General features: G+C 40.7%; 1 protein-coding gene and 1 long non-coding RNA gene across 17 annotated transcripts in view; one reads left to right on the top strand and one right to left on the bottom strand.

Annotated features, from left to right (window-relative positions):
- Positions 1-2054: 2054 nt before the first annotated feature.
- Positions 2055-16277, top strand: LOC117976728 (uncharacterized). Its single transcript, XR_004667467.2, has 3 exons — positions 2055-2200; positions 4325-4404; positions 14801-16277. It is a non-coding gene; the product is annotated as an uncharacterized LOC117976728 (long non-coding RNA).
- Positions 15853-25550, bottom strand: part of DTNA (dystrobrevin alpha) — a 410756-nt gene continuing 401058 nt past the window's right edge. For 10 of the 16 annotated variants that reach the window (XM_063597316.1, XM_055102473.2, XM_063597320.1 and 7 more), the window contains 3 exons: positions 25089-25221; positions 22500-22548; positions 15853-19496 (listed from right to left, as the gene is read on the bottom strand). In XM_063597316.1, coding sequence (XP_063453386.1) covers positions 22531-22548; positions 25089-25221 — 151 coding nt within the window. In that variant the 3' untranslated portion in view covers positions 15853-19496; positions 22500-22530. The remainder of the gene's footprint in view (positions 19497-22499; positions 22549-25088; positions 25222-25550) is intronic. The other 6 variants (XM_057300431.2, XM_055102475.2, XM_057300432.1 and 3 more) reach the window with 1 other exon arrangement.

Below are 25550 nucleotides of genomic sequence, written 5' to 3'. Positions count from 1 at the left end.
CCACCCAAATCTCATCTTGAATTGTAGTTCCTATAATCCCCATGTGTCATGGGAGGGACCTGGTAGGAGGTAATTGAATCATGGGGGTGGTTTCCCTCATGCTATTCTCATGATAATGAGTAAGTTCTCACAATATCTGGTGGCTTTATAAGGGGCTTCCCCCTTCACTCAGTTCTCATTCTTTTCTCTCCTTTTGCTATGTGAAGAAGGACATGTTTGCTTCTCCTGCCATGGCTGGAAGTTTCCTGAGGCCTCCCCAGCCATCCTGAACTGTGAGTCAATTAAACCTCTTTCCTTTATAAATTACCTAGTCTTGGGTATGTCTTTATTAGCAGGGTGAGAACTAACTAATACAGTTAATTGGTACTGAGAGTGGAGTGCTGCTATAAGGATACCTGAATGTGGAATGCAACTTTGGAACTTAGTAACAGGCAGAAGTTGGAACAGTTTGGAGGGCTCAGAAGTAGATGGGAAAATGTGGGAAAATTTGGAATTCATAAAGTCTTGGAGGGCTCAGAAGACAGGAAGATGTGGGGTAGTTTGGAACTTCCTAGAGACTTGTTGAATGGCTTTGACCAAAATGCTGATAGTGATATGGGAAATGAAGTCCAGACTGAGGTGGTCTCAGATGGAGATGGGAAACTTGTTGGCAACTGGAATAAAGGTCACTCTTGCCATGCAAAGAGACTGATGGCATTTTGCCCCGTCCCAGAAATCTGTGGAACTCTGAACTTGAGAGAGGTGATTTAGGGTATCTGGCAAAAGACATTTGTAAGTGGCAAAGCATTCAAGAGGAAGAATAGCATAAACGTTTGGAAATTTGCAGCCTGACTATTGTGATAGAAAAGAAAACCCCATTTTCTGGGGAGAAATTCAAGCAAGCTGCAGATATTTGCAAAGGTAGCAAGAAGCCTAATGTTAATCACCAAGACAATAGGGAAAATGTCTCCAGGGCATGTCAGACACCTTCACAGCAGCCTCTCCCATCACAGGCCTGGAGGCCTAGGAAGGAAAAATGGTTTCCTAGGCCAGGTCCAGGGCCTCCCTGCTGTGTGCAGCTTTGGGACTTGGTGCCTTGCATCTCAGCTACTGTAGCTGTGGCTAAAAGGGGCCAATGTACATCTCAGACAAGAGGGTGCAAGCTCCAGGCCTTGGCAGCTTCCATGTGGTGTTGAGCCTGTGGGCGCACGTAAGTCAAGAATTGAGATTTGGGAACCTCTGCCTAGATTTCAGAGGATGTATGGAAATGCCTGGATATCCAGGCAGAAGTTTGCTGCAGAAGAACCTCTGCTAGGGCAGTGCCGAGGTGAAATGCAGGGTTGGAGCCCCCACACAGAGTCTCCACTGGGGCACTGCCTAGTGGAGCTGTGAGAAGAGGGCCACTGTCCTCCAGACCCCAGAATGGTAGATCCACTGACAGCTTGCACCATGCACCTGGAAAAGCTGCAGACACTCTATGCTAGCTGGGATGGGACTGTACCCTGCAAAGCCACAGGGGTGGAGCTGCCCAGGGCTGTGGGAGCCCACCTGTTGCATCACTGTGACCTGTATGTGAGATATGGAGTCAAAGGAGACCATTTTGGAATTTTAAGTTTTAATGACTGCCCTATTCGATTTTGGACTGGCATGGGGCCTATAGCCCCTTTGTTTTGTCCAATTTCTCCCATTTGGACTGGGCATATTTACCCAATGCCTGTACCCCCATTGTATCTAGGAAGTAACTAACTTGCTTTTGATTTTACAGGCTCATAGGCAGAAGGGACTTGCCTTGTCTCAGATGAGACTTTGGACTTGGACTTTTGAGACCATACTGGAATGATTTAAGACTTTGGGGGACTATTGGAAGGACATGATTATTTTTTGAATTGTGAGGACATGAGATTTGGGAGGGGCCAGGGGCAGAATGATATGGTTTGGCCATGTCCCCCCCCCCGCCAAATCTCATCTTGAATTATAGTTCCCATAATCCCCACATGTCATGGGAAGGATCTGGTAGGAGGTAATTGAATCATGGGGGTGGTTCCCCCATGCTATTCTTGTGATAGTGAGTTCTCAGGAGATCTGATGGTTTTATAAGAGGCTTCCCCTGCACTTGGTTTTTCATTCTTCTGTCGCCTGCTGCCATGTGAAGAAAGAAGTGTTTGCTTCCCCTTCCATCATGGTTGGACGTTTCCTGAGGCCTCTCCAGTCATGCTGAGCTGTGAGTCAATTAAACCTCTTGCTTTTATAAATTACCCAGTCTCAGATATGTCTTTATTAGCAGCATGAGAATAGATTAATATACCAGTCAAGTGTTTGCCTCAAAAAAAACCCTAAAAATTATGGTACTTCCTGGAAGGACATTTATTTTGTTGTTATGAAGAAAAAAAAAAAGAGGCAAGGTAGTTCAGAAAATAATAGTGGTAATCTGGTATGTTTTACAAAAGGATCTAATATACCCAAATTTTCTATCATATGGAATAGCAATTTAACCTCATAAAAACTCATCTCCTTTTTATTTAATTTGAATAGCTAAAATTTTAAAATGCCAGTTTGTTTAAAAACATTTCACATTTAACTCTTACAACTTTGGAGACAGACATGTTACTTTTACACTTTAATACTTTGGTTGTAAAAATAATTCATGTTTACTTTAGAATATGCAGAAAATATAGATGGAGGAAAGAATATTTTAAAAATTTATCCAAAATCCTTTACCCAGGAACAATCACTGTTAATACCAAAAAATATTTTCCACCATTTTTTTCTATTTATAAATCAAAATTATATTCACGTGGCATAAAAAGTTTTCATCCTCCCCAAATTTCCTTTCTCAGAAACAACTAATTCCACCTCTTTTTAAAGCTTTTTCCTTTTGTATTTACCTCATCTTTAAATAACATATTTGTGTTTCTTCTTGTTTTATAAATTTTAGGCATTGTCTGTGGACTTCCCATTATGGAAAATGGCAGAGAAGTTAGCTCTGCCCCTCTACCATGTATATGTATATATCTCATCTCCCATCTTCTCCATAGAGATTTTGGTTGATTAACATGCTGTGCTTACATTATTATATTGCATATGCTATTTGGAGATGAGATTCAAAGCTGAGATATATGGCTTACTATGATTAGTCTTTTTTCTTTCTTTCTTTCTTTTTTTTTTTTGAGACAGAGTTTCGCTCTTGTCGCCCAGGCTGGATTGCAATGGCGATCTTGGCTCACTTTAACCTCCGCCTCCCAGGTTAAAGCGATTCTCCTGCCTCAGCCTCCCAAGTAGCTGGGATTACAGGTGCCTGCCACTATGCCTGGCTAATTTTTTGTATTTTTAGTAGAGACAGGGTTTCACCATGTTGCCCAGGCTAGTCTGGAACTCCTAGCCTCAGGTGATCCACCCACCTCGGCCTCCCAAAGTGTTGGGATTACACATATGAACCACTGCACTGGGCCTTATTAGTTTTCTTGAACAATTTGGGGATGAATAATTACCCAGCTTTTCCTTTTTAGTTATTTGCTAGATGTAAATAAGGGTTAATGCAGGTTTTTCTCAGCATGGCCATCATACAATTTTGGGAATCCGCTAAGAAATGCAATTGCAAATTTTCAAAAAGTGAAAGGAACTTGGATCCCTAAATCAATACTTGGAGGAGAGCTGCCTACTAATCAGGAACTCCCATTTTGGGGTTTAAGTCATTGTCCTATGTAGGTTTAATTTTGTAACAGCTGGGATTATTGTATTTAATTTCTGCACCATAGACCACTTTTCTTCTAGGGTTTTTTTTTCTTTTTTTCTTTCTCTTTGTTTTGGTCTCTAACATTTATGTTAAAGGATCTACTCAAATATCTGGTTATACTTGATTGTCTGCTCCTGTTTAAAAGTGGGGGTCTAAATAGCTGATCTGTAGTCTCAGCATATGAGTGGAGCTGATTGAACATGAGCTTTACTTTAGGGTGCTCTGCTTGGGCCCACGTCAGTATGTTTAAGGCTTTTCTTTTGGGTTGGTCAGATGCCCCAAAGAAGGCTCTTTCATCTCTGATCTGAAGGTAAAGGCCTGACTGCCAGTGTTCTGTGTGTTGAGTGGAGAAATTTGGCTGGAGGGTCTCAGAATTTACGATGTACAGGATTACAAAATCCACGTGTGTCTGTATGATACTCATCCTTCAGTTAGGCCTGGTATCCTCTAGAGTAGACCAGACCCCCTCTATCTTGCCCTCTCTGTAGTATGAACCTCTTGTTTTCACCAGAGTGGGAGGACAGTCACCCAGTGGGGTGAAGCAGAGAAGAGGATCTAGGATCTGTTTCCTCAGAAGCTTTCAACAAATCCTGTTGTCTGTCCCATTTTCAGAGGTACCTGGTGCCAGTTCCTGAGACTTGAGGATTCTGGTTGGTTCTCAGCACAGGAGTCAGCCTGCTCTGATTTGCTAGGTCAGTGACCATGTGCTCATTTGCTTTCCAGTTACCAAAATGTTATTTCCTCTTCCATTTCCTCCAAATGTGTTCCTTTTAAAGATATTACCCAGAAGCTCGCTCCTACTCTTTTTTCTGTGCATATTTCTACATAGTTGTATGTTTCATATCAATTTTTTGAATGCTACTTTAATGATTGTTCATAGCAGATACAAGTGTTTGATCCTGTTATTAAAAGTTCTTCAGTCATTTATAGAGCAGCTTTATCAAGATTTAATTCACACATCATACAATTCATCTATTAAAGTGTACAAATTAGTGATTTTTTTGCATATTCACAGTTGTGCAACCATTAACATAATCAATTTAAAAATATTTTCATCATCCCCCCAAAAAGAAATCCCATATTCACTAGCAGTCATTCTCCCTTTCTCCATAACACTAAGCAGACACTAATCTACTTGCCTCTATGGATATGAATATGCGTGTTCTGGACACTTCATGTAAATGGAATGACACAATATGTGGTCTGTTTTGACTGATTTATTTTACCTAGCATAGTCTTTTAAAGGCTTATCCATGTTGTTTCATGTATCAGTATTTCATTCCTTTTTTTTTTTTTTAAAGGAGTCTCACTCTGTCACCCAGGCTGGAGTGCAGTGGCGTGATCTCGGTTCACTGCAATTTCTGCCTCCTGGGTTCAAGTGATTCTCCTGTCTCATCTTCTTGAGTAGCTGGGATTACAGATGCGTGCCACCACACTCAGCTAATTTTTTGTATTTTTAGTAGAGACGAGGTTTTGCCATGTTTGGCCAGGCTGGTCTCAAACTCCTGACCTCAAGTGATCTGCCTGCCTTTGCCTCCCAAAGTGCTGGGATTACAGGTATGAGCTACCGCACCCTGCCCATTTCATTCCTTTTTATTGTCAAATAATTATTACATTGTATGTTTATACCAAATTCTGTTTATCCATTCATCAGTTGATGGACATTTGAATTGTTTTCACATTTTTGTTATTATGAATAAATGCTAGTATAAATATTTATGTACATATTTCTGTGTGGACACGTTTTCATTTTCATAGGAGTAGAATTGCTGGGTCATATGGTAACTCTATGCTTAACATTTTTCGGAATCGTCAGACTATTTTCCAAAGTAGTTCCATCATTATACATTCTCACCAGTTCACAGTCATTTCAATGTCTATGCATACATATTTATTTGTGCAAAATATTCCATCATTTAGATATACCATGATTCAGTTAACTATTTTCTGTTGTCAGATTTTTAAGTATTTATATTTGTGTCTAACAAGTTTAATTTCTTTGAAAGTCCATGATGTGGTGCTATTGAGTTGCAGAGTATGAATGTTTTGGAATCTCTCTTCTACCTCCCTTCATTGCCCAACCCCTCTGCCTGACTACCCAATCATACACAATCTTTTCACAAGTGCATATTCTTGGTAGCAGATAGTCCACTTTCCTTAGCATTGACTGACTTTATTAAAAGTCTTTGCTCATTTAGTAGGTTTTTAAAGAGGTATAGCAGTGTTTTAAAATCCAGTCATTTTATTCCTAAATAGGCTGGATATATTTTTTCATATTTATCTTGGAGGTAATTTACTTTTGTGTGAATTTTCTGAAAACAAAAAAACTACCACCTTCATTTTATAAATGAAGGTCATAAACTTCAGAAAGGAAAAAGGGAAAGGAAATGACAGTTGTTGAGCTTCCATCATGTTCTGGAACCTTGCTAGGTGCTTTGCATGTACCTTTTCACTTAATTTATCTCTCAAAGCAAACAGTAAGTAAGATTAAACAAACACACATTGCCATAAAGTGGAAGAGCCTTTTTTAAACTTTATTTTTATGCATCAAACAGCAGGGGAGAGTTTTACAACTTAGCCTTTCTTTTTTTTTTCTTTTTCTTTAAATTTTTTATTTTTTTATTATTATTATACTTTAAGTTTTAGGGTACATGTGCGCAATGTGCAGGTTAGTTACATATGTATACATGTGCCATGCTGGTGTGCTGCACCCATTAACTCGTCATTTAGCATTAGGTATATCTCCTAATGCTATCCCTCCCCCCTCCCCCCACCCCACAACAGTCCCCAGAGTGTGATGTTCCCCTTCCTTTGTCCATGTGTTCTCGTTATTCAATTCCCATCTATGAGTGAGAACATGTGGTATTTGGTTTTTTGTCCTTGTGATAGTTTACTGAGAATGATGATTTCCAATTTCATCCATGTCCCTACAAAGAACATGAACTCATCATTTTTTATGGCTGCATAGTATTCCATGGTGTATATGTGCCACATTTTCTTAATCCAGTCTATCATTGTTGGACATTTGGGTTGGTTCCAAGTCTTTGCTATTGTGAATAGTGCCACAATAAACATACGTGTGCATGTGTCTTTATAGCAGCATGATTTATAGTCCTTTGGGTATATTCCCAGTAATGGGATGGCTGGGTCAAATGGTATTTCTAGTTCTAGATCCCTGAGGAATCACCACACTGACTTCCACAATGGTTGAACTAGTTTACAGTCCCACCAACAGTGTAAAAGTGTTCCTATTTCTCTACATCCTCTCCAGCAGCTGTTGTTTCCTGACTTTTTAATGATTGCCATTCTAACTGGTGTGAGATGGTATCTCATTGTGGTTTTGATTTGCATTTCTCTGATGGCCAGTGATGATGAGCATTTTTTCATGTGTCTTTTGGCTGCATAAATGTCTTCTTTTAAGAAGTGTCTGTTCATATCCTTTGCCCACTTTTTGATGGGGTTGTTTGTTTTTTTCTTGTAAATTTGTTTGAGTTCATTGTAGATTCTGGATATTCGCCCTTTGTCAGATGAGTAGGTTGTGAAAATTTTCTCCCATTTTATAGGTTGCCTGTTCACTCTGATGGTAGTTTCTTTTGCTGTGCAGAAGCTCTTTAGTTTAATTAGATCCCATTTGTCAATTTTGTCTTTTGTTGCCATTGCTTTTGGTGTTTTAGAGATGAAGTCCTTGCCCATGCCTATGTCCTGAATGGTAATGCCTAGATTTTCTTCTAGGGTTTTTATGGTTTTAGGTCTAACATTCAAGTCTTTAATCCATCTTGAATTAATTTTTGTATAAGATATAAGGAAGGGATCCAGTTTCAGCTTTCTACATATGGCTAGCCAGATTTCCCAGCACCATTTATTAAATAGGGAATCCTTTCCCCATTGCTTGTTTTTCTCAGGTTTGTCAAAGATCAGATAGTTGTAGATATGCGGCGTTATTTCTGAGGGCTCTGTTCTGTTCCATTGATCTATATCTCTGTTTTGGTACCAGTACCATGCTGTTTTGGTTACTGTAGCCTTGTAGTATAGTTTGAAGTCAGGTAGCATGATGCCTCCAGCTTTGTTCTTTTGGCTTAGGATTGACTAGGCGATGCGGGCTCTTTTTTGGTTCCATATGAACTTTAAAGTAGTTTTTTCCAATTCTGTGAAGAAAGTCATTGGTAGCTTGATGGGGATGGCATTGAATCTATAAATTACCTTGGACAGTATGGCCATTTTCACGATATTGATTCTTCCTACCCATGATCATGGAATGTTCTTCCATTTGTTTGTATCCTCTTTTATTTCCTTGAGCAGGTTTGTAGTTCTCCTTGAAGAGGTCCTTCACATCCCTTGTAAGTTGGATTCCTAGGTATTTTATTCTCTTTGAAGCAATTGTGAATGGGAGTTCACTCATAATTTGGCTCTCTGTTTGTCTGTTATTAGTGTATAAGAATGCTTGTGATTTTTGTACATAGATTTTGTATCCTGAGACTTTGCTGAAGTTGCTTATCAGCTTAAGGAGATTTTGGGCTGAGACAATGGGGTTTTCTAGATATACACTCATGTCATCTGCAAACAGGGACAATTTGACCTCCTCTTTTCCTAATTGAATACCCTTTATTTCCTTCTCCTGCCTAATTGCCCTGGCCAGAACTTCCAACACTATGTTGAATAGGAGTAGTGAGAGAGGGCATCCCTGTCTTGTGCCAGTTTTTAAAGGGAATGCTTCCAGTTTTTGCCCATTGAGTATGATATTGGCTGTGAGTCTGTCATAGACAGCTCTTATTATTTTGAGATATGTCCCATCAATACCTAATTTATTGAGAGTTTTTAGCATGAAGCGTTGTTGAATTTTGTCAAAGGCCTTTTCTGCATCTATTGAGATAATCATGTGGTTTTTGTCTTTGGTCCTGTTTATATGCTGGATTACATTTACTGATTTGCATATATTGAACCAGCCTTGCATCCCAGTGATGAAGCCCACTTGATCATGGTGGATAAGCTTTTTGATGTGCTGCTGGATTCGGTTTGCCAGTAATTTATTGAGGATTTTTACATCAATGTTCATCAAGGATATTGGTCTAAAATTCTCTTTTTTGGTTGTGTATCACCCTGGCTTTGGTATCAGAATGATGCTGGCCTCATAAAATGAGTTAGGGAGGATTCCCTCTTTTTCTATTGATTGGAATAGTTTCAGAGGGAATGGTACCAGTTCCTCCTTGTATCTCTGGTAGAATTTGGCTGTTAATCCATCTGGTCCTGGACTCTTTTTGGTTGGTAAGCTATTGATTATTGCCACAATTTCAGATCCTGTTATTGGTCTATTCAGAGATTCAACTTCTTCCTGGTTTAGTCTTGGGAGGGTGTATGTGTCGAGGAACTTATCCATTTCTTCTAGATTTTCTAGTTTATTTGTGTAGAGGTGTTTGTAGTATTCTCTGATGGTAGTTTGTATTTCTGTGGGATAGGTGGCGATATCCCCTTTATCATTTTTTATTGCGTCTATTTGATTCTTCTTTTTTTCTTTATTAGTCTTGCTAGCGGTCTATCAATTTTGTTGATCCTTTCAAAAAACCAGCTCCTGGATTCATTAATTTTTGAAGGGTTTTTTGTGTCTCTATTTCCTTCAGTTCTGCTCTGATTTTAGTTATTTCTTGCCTTCTGCTAGCTTTTGAATGTGTTTGCTCTTGCTTTTCTAGTTCTTTTAATTGTGATGTTAGGGTGTCACTTTTGGATCTTTCCTGCTTTCTCTTGTGGGCATTTAGTGCTGTAAATTTCCCTCTACACACTGCTTTGAATGTGTCCCAGAGATTCTGGTATGTTGTGTCTTTGTTCTCGTTGGTTTCAAAGAACATCTTTATTTCTGCCTTCATTTCGTTATGTACCCAGTAGTCATTCAGGAGCAGGTTGTTCAGTTTCCATGTAGTTGAGTGGTTTTGAGTGAGTTTCTTAATCCTGAGTTCTAGTTTGATTGCACTGTGGTCTGAGAGATAGTTTGTTATAATTTCTGTTCTTTTACATTCGCTGAGGAGAGCTTTACTTCCAACTATGTGGTCAATTTTGGAATAGGTGTGGTGCTGAAAAAAATGTATATTGTGTTGATTTGGGGTGGAGAGTTCTGTAGATGTCTATTAGGCCCGCTTGGTGCAGAGCTGAGTTCAATTCCTGGGTAACCTTGTTAACTTTCTGTCTCGTTGATCTGTCTAATGTTGACAGTGGGGTGTTAAAGTCTCCCATTATTATTGTGTGTGAGTCTAAGTCTCTTTGTAGGTCACTCAGGACTTGCTTTATGAATCTGGGTGCTCCTGTATTGGGTGCATATATATTTAGGATAGTTAGCTCTTCTTGTTGAATTGATCCCTTTACCATTATGTAATGGCCTTCTTTGTCTCTTTTGATCTTTGTTGTTTTAAAGTCTGTTTTATCAGAGACTAGGATTGCAACCCCTGCCTTTTTTTGTTTTCCATTTGCTTGGTAGAGCTTCCTCCATGCTTTTATTTGGAGCCTATGTGTGTCTCTGCACGTGAGATGGGTTTCCTGAATACAGTACACTGATGGATCTTGACTCTTTATCCAATTTACCAGTCTGTGTCTTTTAATTGGAGCATTTAGTCCATTTACATTTAAAGTTAATATTGTTATGTGTGAATTTGAACCTGTCATTATGATGTTAGCTGGTTATTTTGCTCGTTAGTTGACGCAGTTTCTTCCTAGTCTCGATGGTCTTTACATTTTGGCATGATTTTGCAGTGGCTGGTACTGGTTGTTCCTTTCCATGTTTAGTGCTTCCTTCAGGAGCTCTTTTAGGGCAGGCCTGGTGGTGACAAAAATCTCTCAGCATTTGCTTGTCTGTAAAGTATTTTATTTCTCCTTCACTTATGAAGCTTAGTTTGGCTGGATATGAAATTCTGGGTTGAAAATTCTTTTCTTTAAGAATGTTGAATATTGGCCCCCACTCTCTTCTGGCTTGTAGAGTTTCTGCCGAGAGATCTGCTGTTAGTCTGATGGGCTTCCCTTTGTGGGTAACCCGACCTTTCTCTCTGGCTGCCCTTAACATTTTTTCCTTCATTTCGACTTTGGTGAATCTGACAATTATGTGTCTTGGAGTTGCTCTTCTCGAGGAGTATCTTTGTGGGGTTCTCTGTATTTCCTGAATCTGAATGTTGGCCTGCCTTGCTAGATTGGGGAAGTTCTCCTGGATAATATCCTGCAGAGTGTTTTCCAACTGGGTTCCATTCTCCCCATCACTTTCAGGTACACCAATCAGATGCAGATTTGGTCTTTTCACATAGTCCCATATTTCTTGGAGGCTTTGTTCGTTTCTTTTTATTCTTTTTTCTCTAAATTTCCCCTCTTGTTTCATTTCATTCATTTAATCTTCCATCACTGATACCCTTTCTTCCAGTTGATCCCATTGGCTCCTGAGGCTTCTGCATTCTTCATGTAGTTCTCGAGCCTTGGCTTTCAGCTCCATCAGCTCCTTTAAGCACTTCTCTGTATTGGTTATTCTAGTTATACCTTCGTCTAAATTTCTTTCAAAGTTTTCAACTTCTTTGCCTTTGGTTTGAATTTCCTCCTGTAGCTCGGAGTAGTTTGATCGTCTGAAGCCTTCTTCTCTCAACTCGTCAAAGTCATTCTCCGTCCAGCTTTGTTCCGTTGCTGGTGAGGAGCTGCATTCCTTTGGAGGAGGAGAGGCGCTCTGCTTTTTAGAGTTTCCAGTTTTTCTGCTCTGTTTTTTCCCCATCTTTGTGGTTTTATCTACTTTTGGTCTTTGATGATGGTGATGTACAGATGGGTTTTTGGTGTGGATGTCCTTTCTGTTTGTTGATTTTCCTTCTAACAGACAGGACCCTCAGCTGCAGGTCTGTTGGAGTTTGCTAGAGGTCCACTCCAGACCCTGTTTGCCTGGGTATCAGCAGCAGTGTCTGCAGAACCGTGGACTTTCGTGAACTGCGAATGCTGCCGTCTGATCCTTCCTCTGGAAGTTTTGTCTCAGAGGAATACCTGGCCATGTGAGGTGTCAGTCTGCCCCTACTGGGGGGTGCCTCCCAGTTAGGCTGCTCAGGGGTCACAGGTCAGGGACCCACTTGAGGAGGCAGTCTGCCCGTTCTCAGATCTCCAGCTGCGTGCTGGGAGAACCACTGCTCTCTTCAAAGCTGTCAGACAGGGACATTTAAGTCTGCAGAGGTTACTGCTGTCTTTTTGTTTGTCTGTGCCCTGCCCCCAGAGGCGGAGCCTACAGAGGCAGGCAGGCCTCCTTGAGCTGTGGTGGGCTCCACCCAGTTCGAGCTTCCTGGCTGCTTTGTTTACCTAAGTGAGCCTGGACAATGGTGGGCACCCCTCCCCCAGCCTCGCTGCCACCTTGCAGTTTGATCTCAAACTGCTGTGCTAGCAATCAATCAGTGAGACCCCGTGGGCGTAGGACCCCCTGAGCCATGTGTGGGATATAATCTCCTGGTGCGCCATTTCCTAAGCCCGTCGGAAAAGCGCAGTATTCGGGTGGGAGTGACCTGATTTTCCAGGTGCCGTCTGTCACCCCTTTCCTTGACCAGGAAAGGGAACTCCCTGACCCCTTGCACTTCCCGAGTGAGGCAATGCCTTGCCCTGCTTCGGCTCGCGCACGGTGAGCTGCACCCACTGTCCTGTGCCCATTGTCTGGCACTCCCTAGTGAAATGAACGCGGTACCTCAGATGGAAATGCAGAAATCACCCATCATCTGCGTCGCTCACGCTGGGAGCTGTAGACCGGAGCTGTTCCGATTCAGCCATCCTGGCTCCTCCCTTGATCAAGACTGGGTTTAATTCCTAACTTTCTTGCTTACTTAGCCTTTCTTCCTCTGAAAATAATGGAGGCAGATGAAATTGCAGAAGTCATAAAAGAAAGGCTCCTCTTCCAAAAATAATGATTACATATATCCTTTTCACTAAAAAGCTATTTAGAGAGTCAATAGGGAAATATTTTCTATATTGACTTGGTTGTTATAAGCCTATCAACAACATGTAGATTGTCAGCACTGTCTTTGTGGATTGATCTCACCAAGTGGAAACTAGGAAAAGGAGCTAGCTTTTGAGGGTGTGTGGAGATGAAAATCAGAATCGGCTCATTTCATTCATTTCGTCTTCCATCACTGATACCCTTTCTTCCAGTTGATCGCATCGACTCCTGAGGCTTCTGCATTCTTCACATAGTTCTCGAGCCTTGGTTTTCAGCTCCATCAGCTCTTTTAAGGACTTCTCTGCATTGGTTATTCTAGGTATCCATTCGTCTAATCAACTCTGTGGATTTATTATAGTACTCAACTCCCTTGAGGCTTTTAGAGGAAAAGCAAACATGACTTTTCACTCAGGGTTCATGAAGATTTCATTAAGAACATAGGAGTTCTTCAAGCTTGAAAATAGCAAAGAGATTCTTTGAACATGATTAAATCAATTCAATTCAATACTCATGTGACAGCTGCTGCATCAACACAGTTGATCATCACCACAGCTCCTGATTTTATTCCTACATTTCTGACCATTCCTTTTCAGTCTCTTTTATTATCTCTATAGTGATGATGTCAAGATTTGTAGCACCAGTTCAGACTTTGCTTCTGAATTTCAAGCCTACATTTCCAATACTCCTCCGTCTTTTCACTTGGATGTTTAATAGGCATCTCGAAGGTATTAAGTCCAGAAATTAGCTCCTGAAATTCTACCCACCCAAATTCTGCTCTTTCTCAGTAGTTTAACTTAATTCTCCCAGTTATTTGGGTTCTCAAATTATTTTATCATCCTTATTTCTTCTCTTTCTCTCACACACATCCAATCTACCCACAAAATCTGTTGGTTCTACCCTCAAAACATATTTAGAATATAACCACTTTTACTCTACCCTTAGTCTAAACTATCATTATTTCTTTTTGTTTGGATTATTGCAGTGATGTCCTAACCAATCTCCCTGAAAAATTATCTGTGAAATTTATTTCTATACATCCAACAAGCACAATGAACTCTAGGTAGAATAAATTCAGTGAGGTCCACATCAAGAACATTGTAATTAAACTGTTGAATGTCAAAGACAGAGAATCTTGAAAGCAACAAGAATCAACTATCATGTACAAGGGAACCTTAGTAAGATGAACAGTTGGCTATTTATCAGGAACTATGGAAGCCAGAAAACAGTGGGCATATTTAAAGTGCTGAAAGAAAAGAACCTATCAACCAAGAATTCTGTATCTGGCAAAATTGTCCTTCAAAAGTGAGGAAGAAATTGAGATATTCCCAATAAACAAAAGCTGAGGGGTTCACTACAAGTAGACCTGCCCTGCAAGAAATGCTACAAGGTGTCCTCAAGTTGAAATGAAAGGACACTAAATGGTAACTTGAAGCTGTATGAAGAAATAAAGGTCTACAGTAAAGGTAACTACATGGGCAAATATAAAAGCAAGTATTATTGTGTAGCATAATGGAGAATATATGTGGTCTCTCTGGTCTTTGTACCTGGCTCCTGGCACAGAGCTTCAAAAGCCCTTGGAATTTCCTGAGTGACAAGAGTATATTTTTTATGCTAATGAGGTGACTCTTTGTAGGTTCCTAGATAGCTTCAGAATGGGGCTGATCACCAGAAAGATCACATGATTAGATGATGGCAACTTCTGGGAAAGGTATCTTTATGTCCTATATACGGGAATCCTCAAAGTCCAGGTGATGCTAATTCTGTTAGTCACTGGACCATATTTTGAGCAGCAAAGAAATAGCATAATAGCATTTGTTAAAACTGGTCAGACTGTAAGCATCACCTGAAGTGCTTATTAAAAATACCATCCAGATTACCTGACCCTACTCTACATCTGCCAAATCAGAATTAATCAACTTCTCAGGAGGCTTTTGTAATTCAATAAATTTGGGAAATGCTGAGGTAGGGCAGAGCTAAATGTGGCCACTAAGAGATGAAGTGGTGAGTCACTGGGATAGAGCCCAAAGGGATGTGGACAGGAGCTGCTGGACATGCCCTTGGCTCTCACCTTCAAAGGGAGGTGGACTGTGTGAGTTCCCTCTCACGATTATCTCAGGTCAGTATTTGCCTTTGTAATTGATGGAGAACTTCTTAATTTCTCTCTCTAGTGCGTCTAGAGTGTTGACAGCTGTTTCCATGGACTTCAAATCAACCCAACCCTGTGAGCACAGACTTTCAGCACCAGAGTCAGATTTCCCAAAAATGCTATTCTTGAAGCGTAGAGCCAGCCTCACAGATCCTGTAAAGAAAACAGATCTTTCAGCAAGTGAAACACCCAATCTTCCATTGCATGGGACTCACAGAGGTTCTGAGGGAGAGATGTGAATAGAAGCAGTGATTGTCACTGTGGACTCTATTTCTTCCATCTGTGCATGCAAGATTTATATCTGTATGTGTTTGTTTTAAAGTTTTATTGAGGTATAATTGATACACAATAATCTGTACCTATTTAATGTATACAATTTGATCAGTTTGGACATATTTAAATACCTGTGAAACCATCACCACAATCAAGGTAATAGACATAGCCATCACCTCCAAAAGTTTCTTTGTGTCCCTTTGTGGTTTGTTTCTGAGATAAGAACACTTAACATGTGGACTCTTGACACTCTTCTTGGATCGCTTAATTTGATTGCTGTTGCTGTCACCACATTGACTTCCTAGCCCTGCTGATCCTCCTTTATCACTAGCTCTAGAAAAAAAAACAAACCAAACACCACTAATTCATTTATTCAGTAATTCAACAAAAAAACCATTGAGCACTTAATATTTGCAGAATACATGGCTAGATGCAGAGGATTCAAAGAATTGAGTGAAGTCACATAAAGTGTTAAGAACAGTGTGTGATACAAACATGAAATATGTTAGCTGTTAGAATTTCAAACTCACTTCCATATCAATTATAATAAGGATTTCCATAAACAGCAGAATAGTATTTCTATTAGATACTCACAGATGCTAATAAAACAGTAGAATGGTAAAAACCATGCATCCCCCAAGGCAAGAGAAGGTGAGCTATTTTGCCTCAGTGGCTCAATATTCCATCAATGGGTCCTGCTTTAAACTGCAAGTACTTACCTGCCTTCCTTCTTTCAACAGACTGACTCCACGTTGCTTTAGGAAAGATTCATTGAAACAAAGGAATAAAACACCCAAGATATAGTGTTTTTAGAAACATTTTTTAATGAAGAAATAATTCCACTCCAAAATATAGACACACAATTAAATAGTTTAATCACTTCAAAATATAACATGTCCCCAGGAGGTTCCAACACACACACACACACACACAAAACAATACTTAACAGCAATACAAAAATCCATACAATAGTATTTTTTTTTTTACAATACCAATGAATATTGTGAAATCTTTAGTGTCTCTGAATTGGTTATTTCAAATGGTGTCAAATTGCAGTAGTCATAATTAAAAATGTCTTACAGTTAATTCGCCTCAAGATGCAACACTTCTGATTTTTTTTTCTCTTTTTGGTTCAAAAGTAAAAATGCCCTTTCTTCTAAGGACAGTGGAGTTCTCACTTGTGGCTCCTTGCGTGGAATCGAACCAAGGGGAATGCAGCAACCAAAGGTTGCTGGATTTACAAGATCTATCTACAGTTAACAGCCAAGAACTAATAAGGGTGGACAAAGATGATCAAAATAAAAGCAGACATCAGTGCTAAATTATGATGCAACAGTTTGGCTCATGCATATAAGAAAATACATAGTATATCACAACAAAGGCCACACACTCTTAATGCAATTCAGTTCACATTACTACTTACAAATGAACCTTCCCTGCCTTATAGTAGATCATTCAAGAACCCATTTTTCACAATCTCCAGCACAACTCCCTCTGACCAACCAAACTTACCCCAACTTCCGTCCTGACCAACCACAACTGTTTCCTGAATCCCATGCAGTAGATTTCACCTTCCTTCCCTCCTCCATTAACATGGCGCTGTGGAGGAGGGTTGGCTGTGTTAGACCAGTGCTTACTAACAGGCTATCAGCTCTGATGGAGATGGATGTGCAACCCCCGCAAGAAACAAACAAGAAAGAAACAACCCCCGCAAGATGTAGTTGGATCTAATGGACAGGACAAGTGAAACCTGCTGGGTTTGCACTTAGAACAGGCCCCAAAAGTAAATCTGGAGAGCCAAGGAAAGAAACCCACCAAAAAACACAAAACCCCAAAATAACACACGCCATTTTGTCTCGGTTACAGGACAGGGGTGCTTGAGTCTGGTCTCAGTGCTGACGTGGAGCTAAGAGAGAGAAAAGGTGGCTGGTTAGTCAGAAATTGGTCATTGGTGGCAGTTTCCAGAGTCCTTGCAATGGCTTTATATGACGATATCAACAACCATGTGATGGAGTTGGTTGGCAATGAAATAGCTATGACAATGGGGAAGGTTATCAGCAGAACAGTTCAAATCTTAGACGAACATTTTGATGTAGAAACACAAAGAAACAACATATGCCAGCTCGGTCCAGTCAGTGGTGGAGTGCCACGTGCAGGATTTAAGTTCCGAGTTCAAGAACTACCTGGCTATGATTTTGAGCTGACAGCATTATAGGTAGCTGGGATGTAGTGGTTTTCAATACTGAGTATGAGGCACCAGTGGCCACCTGCTCCATCTAGAGAGGTATGGGTTCACAGAGGATGGGCAGTGGAAAAGAGATGAACATTAAGACACCCCAACAAAACCCGCAATAAAAATCAATCCGTGCAAAGAAATCTGAGAACTGTGCAGTTGTGCCACTTTGGTGTCAGCCTGTGCTCAGGGACATTTGTCAGGTGAGTTCTCTGGAGAGATATATGATTAAGTATGTCAAGGGATAGGATGGGCTTCTCACTAATGCCAATTGAGCACTTTATCCCCAAGGCAAGTGATTTGGTTTCAAAGGGCAGCCAAGGAGATGATGTCTGACCAAACGCAGACATGTGAACATCGTACAGCCGCCCTCTGCAGAGGGGGCATGAAGATGTCAGGACTTGGCTGGGCACCTACCAACTAAGAACTTGGTGTGTGGGTTCGGAGAAGGTTTTTGCCAGCCCCAGAAGCAAAAGTGAATCACAGAACCTTTCTTGCTTATTCTGAATAAGGCCTTTTCAGAGACTTTATTATACGACTTCATTCTAAAGCAGTAGTTCTCAACCTTTAGCGAGCATCAGAATCACCTAGAGGGTTGACTAAAACAGACTTCTGGACCCAACCCCCAGAGCTTCTGATTCAGTAGGCCTGAGGTGGGGCTTACGAATTAGTATTTCGAAGACCTTCCTAAGTGTTGCAGATGCTGCTTGTCCGGGGAACACACTTTGAGAACTATTGTTCTAAAATGTTCTCTCCTTTCTTTTAAAGGAGAGACAGGAATTCCAGAGAAACTGCTAATTTAAGCATAATGTATTGAATATGTCGCAGGCTTTTTTTAAAAAAATCAAATCTTGAAGCAAGTAGAAGATTACTTTTTCTTTTTCCCCAGAATTCCCAAAGGAGGTCTTTAGGGCCCTCTAAAGAGGGTCCTTGGAAAAGACTATCCCAGTCTTTTATCCTCTTGTCTTTGATAGCTCTTTTGCACTTCAGCTTTTCACTGAGTGCAAAAATCCCAACTCAACTTAGAAGAGCCTGTCTCCTTTCACATGACCACAGAAGGCTACATGCAGAACACCAGGTGGCCAGCTAAGGCAATCAACATTCAGAAAAAAAGGAGAGCAAACGTTTGCAAGCGCACTTTAAGCCTGTACATTTAAAGCTGAAGGCCTCCAAACAACTTGATGGGGGAACTTGTGAACGAGCGGTGCTGTTAAAGACATGCTTCCTAAAGCCAAAACGAGAGGAACAAGACCATGGAAGAGCAGAGATAACTTTAGTCCGTTTGGGGATCTTATGGCACCTGTGGTTTATAAACAGCTTTAGTAACGAGTATTTCAAAACATAGTTCACAGTTTTTAAGAAGATCTGTGCTGATTTTAAAAACTAGATTCTATATAATTTGAATGCTGCCTTTTTTGAATATGATATCTATTTGGAAAAAAAAATATTTACACTAAATTCTATGGCTGATTAGTTAGAGTATCTTGAAAGAAAACAACCTCGAGTTGGAAAGAGGCCCCAAAGAATGGATTATTCCTGGTGTGTTTGGTTCAAGTCACTGCTCACAGAGACTTGGAGTCAACTACAGACCGTGCAGGCCAAGGACCCTTCTTGGCTTCTGGGCTCTGAGTTTGTACACTCAGGAACCAAATTCTTCAGGGTTATTGAATGATTGCAAGTGGTTGTTTTTTTCCAATTGCTGTGAAAAAAATGTACAGTGTATAATAAACTGTTTTGCTAAAATCTCAAAGAATTCAGAAATCAAACGTCTAGCTATAAACAGTATTAATATTGTCATTGTAAACTGAACAGGTTCAATATCATGTGCAAAGGTTTAAAATGCTTGTTAATACTGCCATTGTGTATAACAGCAGCACGGGTTTTCAGCCTGTGTTTGTTTGCTTTTTAACCAGGGATGAACCATGTTACAGAGGATGTAGCTGATAAATTAACTTTGAACAGAAGTCTTTTTTTTTCCTTCTTGAAACACACACCTATGCACTACAAATCTGAGAACAAAAAGTTAGCTGCACTATAGTCATCAGGACACATCTTTAGGGGTGGGGGTCTGTCGGGAGCTGCTGGGTGTGGTGGCTCCTCTCTTCGGTGAGGCTGCTGCCAGGCTGCTGTCTTCCTCCTCTGTGTGGCCACAGGGCTCTCCATCATCACCAGTTTTCATGTTACTTTCATCATCTGTCTGACTATAGCTTGCCTGGGAATAAGGAATGTGTAATTTTTTTTAAAGATGCAAATTGTTTCTAAATTAGGGTTATGAAACTTAGGATCCCCCCTTTCCCCAATATAGAAGAAAGTGCATGCGCACACACACACACACACGCACACACACACTCCTTTCCTACGACAATCAGGAATGAACGTCCTAGGACACTGTGCTATTGCACCTTCTGGAAGAGAGGACAGGAAGTCCTCCATGTGGACCTCTTTCTTAGTGGGTACCAGAGGCATCTGGAGGGGAAAAGCAACACAAACAGAAATATTTGTGCTGTCTTTTGGACAAAGAGATAAAACCAGTGACCCATCATTAGGCTGCCATGTTGGTTTTTAAAAAATCTACTTTGGATGGTCCAATCCTCTAATTTCCATTTGGATGTGAGTGGCCAAGGAGAGTGGTGTACCATGTGGCCACAGGATGTAACAGGGACAAATTGAATACCTAAATGGGCTAAAATTGAGTCTTGGAGGACCCTAAGCTGAGTGCCATTACGTATACCATTTCTTCAAAAGTGGCTAGTTGAAAACCAATAAACCAGGTTTTAAACTATTCACTTTTTTTAGCATTGTATGTTGAAAGTGTGTACTTATTTTCAAATAAGGCTAAAGCTCTTTTTGAGCAGAGGTTGCATCTTCTATGTCTCTGGCATCCACCTTCTGCCTCTTCCCAATGCAAGGCTCTCTGCCTTGGCGGATGGCTAACTAATGTCAAGCTGATGAATCTGGCTTCAGAACCCTTGGATAACAGACACATATACTTTGGGATAATTTCTGGTCTTGCAGTACAGCCAGAAAGTCTAAACAAAAATATTTTAATGAAATAAACCGGTCTAAAATGCACGTGCATTTCTTGGTTACATTAAGAAAAAGTACAATAGGATAGAACCAGCTGCAAAAATGAAAAGCCACTAGTTTTTACAACATTCTATCAGGTTTTAAATGAATTTGCCTATGTGGCTGATTGAATGACAGGCTGGTTCTTGTTCAGAGTTCTGTGGAGTTCCAGCTAGGTAGGCTACAGGATGCAGTAAATGGCAAAGACTACAACGGTCTAATTTTTCACTGCCAAATTTGCAACCAAAGATTTAAAAAATGGCCTAGGAACTTCTAGCGTACTGAAATTTTTGGCTTTTAGGTACCAAATTCCACTTTTTATCTGGGTTTAACGCAAGCACATTTTATTAGACTTTCAAAAATATTTTTCTAAGAACTAGCTACTGATGTTTAAATAATGTGCAGAACAACAATGATCAAATTGCTGAAGCTAAGAGAAAGAAAGTGCTATTAAAGGAAAAGGCCTGCCCCTTGGGACTAAATTTGTTATAACTGGAGTGAATATTTTCAGAAACAGCTCCTGGGAATTTTTTCACTCTAGTTGTAATGAGTCAGGAGAGCATGTGTGGTGGCACTCTCAAATCCAGGAGAGGCAGAATAGAGAGTGGTCAATGAGCTCCTTCCTCTCCGCTCATAAAATATATATGATCATAGCAATTACTCCATGATTTTCACTTGCTTAATTTTAACCTGAGGACTGAGACAGGATGTCAGTAGCATTTGCACTAGCATGTATTCTTTACTAATTAGTATGTCACTTAACAGGTATTTATTCCTTTTTCAAATTATTAATAGCAACCAACATTGATAGCATTTACTGTCCACTGCAGTACAGACTTATGGGATTCCATGATTGGGAAAGCTCAAATGTTTGGGCCAGTGCAGCCAGAATCCTTTGAGAGGTATATTAGCTTTGAACTATCATGGAGGCATCTAAATGGCTATTAGCTGGAGCCAGAGAAAAAATCTAGACTTATGGAACAGTGTGGCCCACAGTGTGCCAAGTCATCACATGTAGCTGCATCCTAGCCTTGTTTATAAAAGTAGAAGAGAAAGCAAGCTAGTTCTGGGTCCCAGTGTTTCCCGTACACTTAGGTAAGCAATATGGCAGCTGCCAGGTGTTGAAGTGCTATAAAGCACTGAACATAGGGGCAGGCATATATGTGAATGTTCGTAATAAATGATAATGTGCCTTCCACTATGCCAAGCTCTTTAAAAACTACATCCCAGTGAGTAGGATATGGTTTTTAATACCGGCCTCTTCTGTGGTGATACATAATACCAGCCTCTTCTAAGAGGCTATTATGCAATATGTTGTATAGAGGAAACTGAGGTAATATGGGTTTAATAATTTGCCCAAAGTTCTGCTGCTAGGATTTGGTGAAACCCGTATTTGAAATGGGTCTATTAGAGTCTGGCGCCTAAGCTTCAGACCACTACAGTCAGACCACTACAGTCAAGTGATGCTGCCAGTCCAGTGCTAATCTCTCTGCATTAAAAAATTACTGAGAATTTTCCACATATTTAGGTAGGGCTTTGGAGTGGTTTCACATGCCATGAAAATAATATTTTAAATTAATTTATATACTGCTGAATTCCACAATGGATTTGAATCAGGTATTCCAAAAACATAAGGCTGCAGAATTTTTCCTCTGTTTGGGCTCTTTTGTTCTCTTTATTAATGCATGATTTTGCTTTCACTCGTTAAGGCACACACATTTGATCTCTTGAGCCCGAGGTATAGTATGACTAACAAGCTGGCCCATCTCTAGAGGTACTGACTTTTCCTTTTCAAGTGCTAGAGCGGCTACAAACTCCTATATTGTCATGGATTGGTGATGTGACAAACTTACTGGTAAGTTTCATAGCCACAGAGGATTACTGGAACGTCTCTAGGTTTAGAAGCTTTGTGCCAATTTTCCTAGCTAATAGAGTAAGAAGTCAACTCCCAAGGATGTCTGGCAAATCTCCACTGGTTTATAATGAAACCCTCCACAGACTGAGATGACTCTTCGATATCAGCAGTTAAGGAGGGTATTTTATCACATAGAAAGAAATGACTAAGAGAAGTGATTGTGAATTCGCATTACAGGTTATCAGAATTCAGTGTACAGTGGCCATGTTTCCTCCTAAATAAGATGGTACTTACTTGAGAGGAGTGTGATAAAAGGATATTGCATTCAACCTTGCAAGCTGACCTGTGGGTGACAAAGGACACAAACGAGAAAGGTGACACGTCAAGTCTGTGATGCAGTCAAGCTGGTGAATTATTTGGCGGGAAGCCATGCACAAAGACACAGAGAGAGAGAGAGAGTCTATTGAGTGAGAGTAGCGTTCCAATCCATCCAACAACCGTATGCTCACAGAGCATTCAAGGAAAACCACTTTGACATCCTCCAGGGAGTATGTTTTGAGTGGAGATACACAGGCCTGTTATAGTCTCCCAGCTTCTTCCCTGTCCTTTTCTTGGAAGTCATGAGGCACGGAAAAGAAAGGAGAGGGAGAGGGAGCTTAAGATTTACCAGCGATGGTAAAAACTCCAGTTGAATCTTAAGTCATTAGTAGAAATTCCCTTCATTTTACTCATAGAAGGTTACATTTTTAATTCATTAAAATGAATAAAAATCTAATATTTTACATGGAATGGTGTAAGCCTGCCTCCCTTAAAGGAAAAAAAGAATCCCTAGAATTTCAGTTACTGCTGCCACTGAAATACAGAAAGTGACATGAGCTCAAAGAGGGAGGCCTAACAGACGCTTCTAATAGCATGAACCAGAACATTGGTTATTTAGTCACATTTTTCTTTCCTTCTACACAGCAGAGCCTAAGGAGATATGTGTAGGAATGCCATCCCTGAGGATTCCCAGAGACACCCTGGCAGTTTCATTCCAGGCTGATTTCCTTCTGTGGAGGAGCCATAGAAGGCGCAAGGAAAACTGCACTCTCCATGGGTTTGCAATCAGGCGACTTTGTTTCTGAAGCATGGGAGCACGGCTCTACATATATAGTCACTTATGTTTTTCTTTTTCCCTCTTTCTTTGGTATGGCTAGACCAACATTTTAGTTGCTTCTGAAATGCGGTCGTTAAACTGAAAAGGCAAATGGAACATTCCAAAGAGGCAAAACTTTGTTTTTATATTGCTGGGATGGAATTGGTGGGCTTCCATTTCCCTCCTGCTACAATCTTCTTGGAAAAATATTTCAAGGCTTTATCTATAGACATATGAGAAATAGGAGATAATTTCTTCTCTCTGCTTCCCTTTTTTTTCAATAACAAAGTAAGACAGGGCACTGCTGCCCTAATAATATGCAGAAAGGCTGGGTATGGTGGCTTATGCCTATAATCCCAACACTTTGGGAGGCCGGGGTGGGAGGATCGCTTGAGACCAGGAGTTCAATACCAGCTTGGACAACATGGTGAGACCCTGACTCCACAAAAAATAAAAACATTAGCCAGGCATGGTGGTGTGCACCTGTAGTCCCAGCTACAGGAGGCTGAGGTGGGAGGATCGCCTGTGCCCAGGAGTTAGAGGCTGCAGTGAGCTATGACCGTGCAACTGCACTCCAGCCTGGGCAACAGAATGAGACCCTGTCTCAAAAAGAAAAAAAAAATGAAAAAAAGAAAAACAAAAGAATGTGCAGAAAACCTCTCTGGCCACTGGACAGAAAGTCTGACAGGATAAAATCACCATTGAGGCCCAGGAAAAAAGCTGGTCTCAACCAGGCAAACATCCCTGAAATACCAGAACCCCAAGTAAATGCCTGTGAATTAAAGGGAAAAGGAACATACCAGGAAGACAAACAAGGTAGTAGAAAGACCTCCATGGGGAAATGCATGGCCTTTAGGATGAGTCGCTGGTTACATTTATTCCCAATTGTATACGTCATATTCAGTGAATTTTCAGGTGGCTAACATACTCCAGTACATCTGAAAATCTGTCCATCCATACCTTGATGAACACAGGCCTGCAGTTCCCCCAACATTTCTCCAGGAAGTTTGCCATTCTCCTACTTACACTTGGCATGAGGTGGGCAATGAGGAAGGCTGAGGGCAAATAATTCAAGGGAAGTGGTGGGTTTATGCTTATTCAGTTTCCTCGTGCCCTGTTCTTTGTATCCGTTTAAAAATAATTATGAGAAAAAGCATCTTTCTTAGTGGGCCTGAAAGAGTCTGGGCTGTTAGTTACCTTGTTTTTTTCCAGTATGAGAAGGCTGTTTATCACTTTCTAGGGCAGAATTTAAAAGAATACATGGTGAGTGACAGCTATAAGAGTGGGTGCAGTGGCTCACGCCTGTAATCCTAGCACTTTGGGAGGCTGAGGTGGGTGGATCGCGAGGTCAGGAGTTCAAGACTGGCCTGGCCAATATGGTGAAGCCCCTTCTCTACTAAAAAATACAAAAATTAACTGGGCGTGGTGGTGCATGCCTGTAGTCCCAGCTACTCGGGAGGCTGAGGCAGGAGAATCGCTTAAATCAGGGAGGCGGAGGTTGCAGTGAGCCAAGATCACACCACTGCACTTCAGCCTAGGCAACAGAGTGAAATTCTGTCTTAAAAACAAAAAAGATGTATTTAAAATTTTGACTGTCTAAAAGACACGGATTAAGGAGTGAAATCAGTGTATTTTGAAAAGGGAGGGTAGAAGGAAGAAGGCTCTGATTCTGCAAGTCATGTCAAAGACCCAGCTACCAAGGGGTTGAGGCAGAAGAGGTGGGGTGGGGTGGGCCTGGATCCCTGTACCTGATAAGCTTCATCTTGCAGCTTCTGTTTCAGGTACTCCTCCATCTGGAGCTCATTCTCCAGCTGCCGGACAGAGTCATTTTCATAGTTTTCATCTTCAGGCCGCACATAGGGATCCGCATCCTCCGTAACCCTGACAATAAACCACAGATGACATGTTAGAGCAAATCTTAAAAGAGAATTACAAGCGGGATTCATGTGTGAGCTGTAGTTTCGTTGGCACCTTTATTTCCCCTTAGTTCTCCAAGTCACTTTCATGTCTTCTTTAGTAATACCTAAAAAAAAACTTGGAAACATTTTGGAGGTTTGAAGCAATATATGATCAAGGTATTTTCATACACAATTTTTTTATGGCAGTTGCGATCATTGGTCATTTATCTTTTCCTAGGGTTTACTGGAATGGGTTGGCCCTTTAAATGTTCTATAATTTAAAAAATGGCAAACATCTTTTGAGGGGATACA

This window comes from Pan paniscus, chromosome 17 (genome assembly GCF_029289425.2).
Source record: "Pan paniscus chromosome 17, NHGRI_mPanPan1-v2.0_pri, whole genome shotgun sequence".
NCBI lineage: Eukaryota > Metazoa > Chordata > Mammalia > Primates > Hominidae > Pan > Pan paniscus.
This window is presented reverse-complemented; position numbering and strand designations above follow the sequence as displayed.